This window comes from Ovis canadensis, chromosome Y (assembly GCF_042477335.2).
Source record: "Ovis canadensis isolate MfBH-ARS-UI-01 breed Bighorn chromosome Y, ARS-UI_OviCan_v2, whole genome shotgun sequence".
Lineage (NCBI taxonomy): Eukaryota > Metazoa > Chordata > Mammalia > Artiodactyla > Bovidae > Ovis > Ovis canadensis.
The window spans coordinates 20,517,794-20,526,263 of record NC_091271.1 but is presented as its reverse complement, the minus strand read 5'-3'; the positions used below and the strand labels follow the sequence as shown (position 1 = coordinate 20,526,263).

Here is an 8,470-nt window from a genome sequence, read left to right as displayed (position 1 = left end):
CTGAAATACTGGCTTCAGACTTACTGAAGGCAGAATTAACTATTTTTTTTCTTTTTTTGACCTCCTCCTTTTAGATTTGGGGGGTGATGATTCAAAATCAGATGTGTTCACAGTAATGGATGCTACTTCCACCAATCCTGGCTGAAGGGGTTCCAGTGATACATGAATAACAATTTTTGTTTCAGGAGACAATGCTTCTAGCTGCTTAGGCGTCTTAAACATTTGATGACACTGGGTCTTGTGCTCCCTTTCCTCTTTGGAAGTTAAAAACTGTAGCCGACATTTGGAACACTGGTGAAAACTCTTTTCCCAGTGCCCTCGATGATGACGTCTGTATGCTGTTGCAGTTTTAAAAAGTTTGAGACAAAACGGGCAAAGTAAATTCTTGGTGTTACCATGGTATGCTCTGAAATGTGCATCCACATCTGCAAAAAATGATGATCTGTAACTGCAAACCTGGCATACATAGGGCATTTCACCAGGCTTATGATTGTCTTTCATGTGCTCTAAGAGAACCTGATCTGTCTCAAAGGACAACTCACAGATGTGACAGACTGCGGAGGGCTCCTGGGCCGTGTGGACACTTTCAATGTGACACTGCAGCTGGAAGGGAGTCGGAAACTGGCGGAGGCAGTGCTGGCAGGTGGTGTGGGTTTTACAGCTGTCACCTCTCTGCCTCTCAAGTTCCAAATGGTGCTTCATGTGATTCATAAACTTGACATTTTTTAGAACTTTCAAGCAGCTGAGGCATTTAAATGCCGTGTGGGTCTTCGGTTCTGGCTGCCCAACACCTCTATGCTCACCATAGTAGAAGTCACGAAGTAACACAATCAGATTTCCTTCTGTGGGATCACCAATTTTGTTTGGACTTGCCAAACTTGGAAAATCAGTTTTTGTCCGTCCACTTTCCCTTAAAGGTCTTACAGGCTTGCAATGAACACTGTCCTTTGGAAAAGGTGTTGGACAAGGTTCTCCATTCTGAACATGGCTTAGTGAGGTATGGACACGGTCTGGTGTGCTTTGCTGAGTGGTCTCTGTATGAAAAAAACCTGACGGGGAGAAACCTAAAGAATGTTCCCCTACAATGCCATCACTGAGTTTAGGCCTTCTGGGATTTCTGCGATTTGTTTCACAAGGGGAAACTCGCTTTGATACATGAGGACTTTTATTCATATCTCCTGCAGAAACTGCTGTTTCTACTGGGTGCTGCAATGAACTTGTGAAGGTAATCAAAGAAGAACATAACTCCTTCGAAAAGCAATCAGGCACTATTTGTGGTGAAATATTTTTATAATCAGCTTGAGACGGAGGTTCAATAATAATAGGACTACCTGTTGATCTTGAGTCAGAGTCAGACACTGGCAAGACAGTCTTTGCTTCTGATGTAGGAGTCACATGACTAACAGGCTGTAATCTGTGAGTGTTACCTTTCCTGAAGTGGCCATACCTTTTTCTCCTTGAATAAGAACCTGGGGTATCTCTGTTTAGTATGTTTGAAACGACTGGTTTTGAAGCTGAGCTCATCCCAACAAAGATCACGTCAGCATCGTCATTTACATGTTCCACTCCAACCAAGATCACTTCATCATCATCACCATCATCATCTACTTGTTTGGTCTCTCCCTCCCTTTTCCGTACTTCTGGCTCTTGTTCTTCTTCACGTAACATACATGGGAGTTCCATATTTTTAATACGTTTTTATTCTTAGAGGGTGCGGCCACAAGTCCCAGTGCTTCCTTTATACAAACTGCCACCTAAGTGTAAACATACTACAGATTAGTTAAGTACAGAAAAATGGGCTATTTGATTATCTCCAAAACTCTAGAGTACTTATACACACCCTTATCTTACAGACAAAGACACTGAGTGTCAACCAGACTCAATGACAGCTGAAAAAACTACGACTACAAGTCTACATGGCTCTAGAATCATAGCTTTGTCGCATGTTCACTTTAACCTCTTCTATTTAAAAAAATAAAGAGGAAAAAAAAACCCCACTACTGATCATTAGGTGAAATCACATGTAAAGGAGAGTATTTTTACAAAAGCACTGTTCTACAGCGTTTAGAAGCATGGACTTTGGAGTCAAAGGAGATTAAGTTGGAATTCTAACTTAACCATACACCAGTTGCGTCTTCTTGGGCAAATTTGTAACTTTTAAATGTGTGTCTGTATCTTAAAGACAAACATGCTTATTTCTTAGACTTAAGGTTAACAGCTTTTTTTAAAGGCATCAGCTATTCAATGGCATCTTGTTTTGTAGTAAAAGTGGAAGAAAATATATCTTAAATGCACATTACAACCGATCCACAAATTCTAATTTCATAAATGTTAACAAACAAAATAGGTAGCAAATTCAAAGTATAATCTATCTATACCTAGTTAACAAACAGCATAATTCAATGTCAAGCACTTAACACAGGCCTAGGAAAAGGAGAATGGGTTCTCTTTGATAATCTCACCCCAATTCCACACTGCTATATCCTAAATTTCTCCCTCTAATCCTGGCTAAACTTCAATCCAACAATGCTTCATCCTTTATGCCACATGTCTCTTCCCCACATAGCAGGCAAAGTGATGACAGTCTTTCTCTCTTACCAATATCAGACAGAGATATCACTCACACACACACACACACACACACACACACACACACACACCCCTGATATCCCTCATGAATACAGGTGAAAGAGTCCTCAACAGAATACTGGCAAACAAAATTCAACAGCATATAAAAAAGACTGTATACTATGATCACATGGGATTTAGGGAGGTATGCAAAGTTGGTTCATTATAGGAAAGTCAATCAACATTATGCCATTTTAAAACAATAAAACAAATAACACATCTGCCTGAAGAAAAAGCATTTCCTTGAATCTAGCACGTTTTCATAACCAGAGTTAAAAGAACACTTAATAATTAAGAACAGAAGAGAACTTTCTCAATCAAAGGGCACCTGTAAAAAGACCCACAGCTAACATCATACTTAAGAATGAAAAACTGAAAGCTTTCCCTCTAAGACTGGGAACAACACAAGGAAGTCTATTACACCCTTTGGCTCATCATTATACTGGCAGTTTTACAACCAGAGCAATCAGGTAACAAAAGAGAATTGTTGCTGTAGTTTAAAAAAAAAACACAATGAAAAAAACAAAAAACAGCCTTCAGAATGAAAGGAAAAATCAAAGTATATTGGAGATAACATACTTTTGTATATAGAAAATCTTGAAGAAAACACAAGTATTAGAATTAATATAAAGCTTGCAGAATAGAAGACAAATATTTTAAAAGTCAACCACATTTTACACTGTAGCAACAAATGTTGTTGAGTAAATACTTGAATCTACACTAGCATTCAAAAAAATACTTAGGAAGTCAGAAAGAGGAAGACAATATATTCTTTCGAATGGCTGAGTAATACTCCATTGTGTATATGTACCACAGCTTTCTGATCCATTAATCTGTTGATGGACATCAGGGTTGTTCCATGTCCTGGCTATTATAAACAGTGCTGCAATGAACACCGGGGTACATGTGTCTCTTTCAATTCTGGTGTCCTCAGTGTGTATGCCCAGCGGTGGGATTGCTGGGTCATATGGCAGTTCTATTTGCCATTTTTTAAGGAATCTCCACACTGTTCTACATAGTGGCTGCACTAGATTGCATTCCCACCAACAGTGTAAGAGGGTTCCCTTTTCTCCACACCCTCTCCAGCATTTATTGCTTCCAGACTTTATAGGAATCAATTCTAATGAGACGGATGAAACTGGAGCCGATTATACACAGTGAAGTAAGCCAGGAAGAAAAACACCAATACAGTATACTAACACATATATATGGAATTTAAAAAGATGGTAATGATAACCCTGCATGAGAGACAGCAGAAGAGACACAGATGTATAGAACAGATTTTTGGACTCTGAGGGAGCGGGAGAGGGTGGGATAATTTGGGAGAATAGCACGGAAACATGTACACTATCATGTAAGGTAGTCGCCAGTCTATGTTTGATGCAGGATACAGGATGTTTGGGGCTGGTGCACAGGGATGAACCAGAGAGATGATATGGGGTGGGAGGTGGGAGGGGGGTCAGGATTGGGAACTGATGTACACCTGTGGTGGATTCATTTCAATGTATGGCAAAACCAACACAGTGTTGTAAAATAAAATAAAGTAAAAATAAAAATAATAAAAAGGAGAGAAAGACAAATATCATATGGTATCACTTACATGGACTCTAAAATATGACACAAATGAACTTATCTATGAAACAGACTCACTGACATAGAGAGCAGACTATGTGATTCCCAAGAGGGGAAAGTTGGGGTAGGCACAGATTGGGAGTTGGTGATTAGCAGATGCAAACTATAATATATACAAGAGAGAAATAAGAGCGTACTGTATAGCACAAGGAACTATATTCATAATTTGTGATAAACAATCATGGAACAGGGTATGAAAAAAATTGTATGTGCATATGTATGTGTTTACATATGAAGGAAAGGAAAGGACAACTGTTGGCAAGCCCGTACAGAAACTGGATCCTTGTGTGTTATAGATAGATTTTAAAATGGTGCAACTGCTACAGAAAACAGTTTAAAGGCTCCTCAAAAAACTAAAAAACTAGACCTGATACATGATTCAGCAATTCCACTTCAGGATATAAAATCAAAAGAAGTTAACATGGGGTCTTGGGATATCTGCAGAGCCGTGCTCACAGCAGCACGAAGTACAACAACTAAGAGGTGGAAGCATCTAAATGTCCATCAAATGTGATATATACACACAATGAAATATTATTTAGCCATATAGAGAAAATTCTGTCACATGCTACAACATGCATGATCATTTCAGACATCAAGCCAAATGGAATAAGCCAGTCGTACAAAAAGACAAATACTGTAAGTTTCTACTTGCATGAAATAGCTAACACAGTCAAGCAATAGAAAGGAAACAAAAAAGAACGATGGAGTCCATGGTCTAGGTCAACGGGCAAGAAAAGAGGAGTTGCTGTTTAATGGGACAGGTGATGGGTACAGAGTTTCGATTTTGCAAGCTGTAAAGGTGTAGAGATCTGTTTCATAACAATGTGATAAGGAATTCCCTCGTAGTTCAGAGGTTAGGACTCCACAGTGTCCTATCAGGGGCCTGGGTATGATCCTCAACCAGGGAACTGTCATTCAAGCTGCACAACACAGCTAAAACAATGACAACAACAACAAATTAACACTGTGACTATGTGTGTGTATATGTCTTAGTCACTCAGTTGTGCCCAACTTTGCATCCCCATGGACTAAAGCTCACCACGTTCCCTTCTCCATCAGATTTGGAGTAGGTTGTCATTTCTTTCTCCAAAAGTGTGCAAAAAAGTGTGCAAAATACTTAGCATGCAAAAATGGTTAAAATGGTAAAAGTTTAAGTTAGATGTTTTCTACAACAATTAAAAACAGAAAAGCATTTAACAACCAGGAAAAGAATTTGAATAGACATTTCCGACTCTTTGCAACCCCATGGACTGTAGCCTACCAGGCTCCTCCGTTCATGGGATTTTCCAGGCAAGAGTGCTGGAGTGGATTACCATTTCCTTCTCAAGGCGATCTTCCCCACCCAGGAATTGATGCCAGGTCTCCTACCTTGCAGGCAGACACTTTCCCTTCTGAGCCACCAGGGAAGCCCTGAGCAAAATGTCAATCAGTCTCACTGAGATACTACTTCACACCCATACTACTTCACACCCAATCAAAAGGACGAATTAGAACAAGTGCTGCAGAGGATGTGGAGAAAAGGAATCTTCATGATATTGTTGAGGTAATTGCTGTAAAATGGTACAACCACTCTTGCAAATGTGGTTGGTCAGTACCTCAAAAATTAAATGTAGAGTAGACATATGATCCAGGAATTTCCATCTTTTGTATATATGTACCAACACTGAAAATGTTCAGTCCATGCAAAATCAGTGTTCACAGCAACATTACTCGCAATAGCCACAAAGAGTACACCATCCACGTATTATCCATTCATTGACGAATGGATAAACAAACTGTAGTATATGCTCAAAATGGACTGCATGGAAGCCATTTACCATATTCATATACCATATTCAGCCATAAAAATAAAACAAAAACAGTCACTGCTATACAAGCATGAAAAAGATGAATCTTGAAAGTACACCAACGAGGGGACTTTCCTGGAGATCCAGGGTTTAAGACTCTCCACAGGTGCCATCCCTGGGCTGGGAATTAAGATCCGACATGCCACATAGCTAAATAAATAAATATTTAAAAAGAAAATACGACATCTGAATAAAGCCAGACACAAAGGTCACACATTGTATGTGGGAGAACTGTAGGTGGAAGACAAGCAGGAAAGAGAAGCACTCTGTAATCGAAGTGAAACATTTTTTTCAGGGAGGAGGAAATGAACTACTCTGATAAAGGCTGCCAACAAATTAAATAAAATAACAATTAAAAATTCACCACTGAGTTAAACATTTGAATTCACCTGTGGCCTTGACAAGAGTTGCTTTATGGGAAAAAGAGAGAACTCGAGACAACAAAGTCTAGGAACGACTCTGCAGAGGTCTATAACAAGCAAATATGAAATAAAAGCAGCAGAAGCAGGAGGTGTCACCAAAAGATGGATTTTTAACGACAGGTCACATTATAGTCAGTCTGTTTGCTGATGGGAACCATCCAGAGAAACAGAAACCTTAATCCAGGAGGACAAAGAGGAGACTTGCTAGAATATCAAGAAATGAGTAGGGCTGGAAATGAGCAGATTAAGAATTGAGTACATCAAACCACAAGAGCACACAAGCTGGAGAAGGCAATGGAAACCCAAACCAGTACTCTTGCCTGGAATATCCCACAGATGGAGGAGCCTGGTAGGCCGCAGTCCATGGGGTTTCGAAGGGTTGGACACGACTGGGCGACTTCACTCTCATGCACTGGAGAAGGAAATGGCAATCCACTCCAGCGTTCTTGCCTGGAGAATCCCAGAAAAGGGGGAGCCTTGTGGGTGGCTGTCTATGAGACTGCAGAGTCGGACATGACTGAAGTGGCTTAGCAGCAGTAGCAGCACACAAGAAGGGTACACAAGCCAAATAATTTGCTCACATTGACAGAGCTGAGATCATATAAAAAAAAGGCTGGCATAGTGGATTAATGGGTATGGTAACCAGCCTTCAAGTGAATTCAATCTCCTGATATTCCCACCCCTGTGTAGTTCTCTCTCAATCTATCACAGGGTAGACCTGTGAGACTAAGCAAATACACAAGTGCAGATGTGTAACATCTCAAAAAAACTCTGCACTTTATCATGGGTGCAAGCACATTCCTGAATCACTCATTCTGAGTAAAGACAGCAGCCTCCACAAGAGAAGCCCCTTGGAGAGGCCCACAGAAGGAGGAACTGAGGCTTCAAGAGCACAGCCAAGTGAGAGAGCTTAGATTCAACAAGCGAAGTCTTCAGAGGTTGCCAAGCCAGACAAAAGCTTGACTACTACCTCAGGAGAGATCCTAGGCCAAGAGATAACAAGTGGTAAGTTCTTTCAAACTATTCCATTTTGAGATCATATGTACAACACAAATATTTCAAGTTCTAATACCATTCACATCATACTTACACACAGAACAGTTCTATAAATACAGCAAATATCAGCACACACACACACACACACACACACACACACACACACACACACACACACACACCACACTCCCCCAATCCAAAGCACCGAAACACAGGAGTTGCCTGGCAATCCAGTGGTTTGGTTAGGACTCAGCCCTCTCACTGCCAGGATCCTGTGTTCGATCCCTGGCTGGGGAACTAATATCCTATGAAGCCACATGTTGTGACCAAAACAAAGCATGCGGTGAAGTCAAAGCTGTACCAGCAAGATAAGTATACAACACAGCTGTAGGCACAAGTTGCTGGGTATAGACCTTCCTATGATCTTGTTTACGCGCATGAAATGAACGCAGATGGTGCCTCACCCCCATCCAGTGGAGTTCACTTACTTAATGAAGAAAAGCCCTTGAGGGTACAGAAATGAGCAAGTAATCTCACAGGAACATGTTAAATCACAGGATATTTTCTCTGAATGAACCACTGGATTCATTCATTCATTTGGCCATGCTGTTTGGCTTGTGGGGTCCCAGTTCCCTGGCCAGAGATTGAATCCAGACCACTGCAATGAAAGCCCAGAATCCTAATCACCAGGCCACCAGGGAACCCCCACACCTGCATTGCTTTGCTTTCCTAGCTAAAACCTTAGGATATGTGCATTGCCCCAAGTGGTAGGAGTCAGCTGTACACAGCTTAAGACCCATGGTGCTCTTACTTTTTTTCTTTCAAGAAGGCAGGAGAAAGCAAGTCACCCTGCCTGTTTTTAAGCTTGCCACTCAGCTGCAAACCTGAAACCATGAGGGCCCTGAAGTCAGCACCCGCAATCTGGGTCAGTTAATCCCCAAT

The 8,470-nt window shown here is 40.8% G+C and overlaps 1 protein-coding gene across 1 annotated transcript; it reads right to left on the bottom strand.

Annotated features, from left to right (window-relative positions):
* Positions 1–391: 391 nt before the first annotated feature.
* LOC138431517 (zinc finger protein 280B-like) lies at positions 392–1,683 on the bottom strand. The gene is given in 2 exon segments (XM_069573620.1): positions 392–457; positions 460–1,683. Coding segments are annotated over 2 exon segments (1,290 nt in total).
* Positions 1,684–8,470: the final 6,787 nt, after the last annotated feature.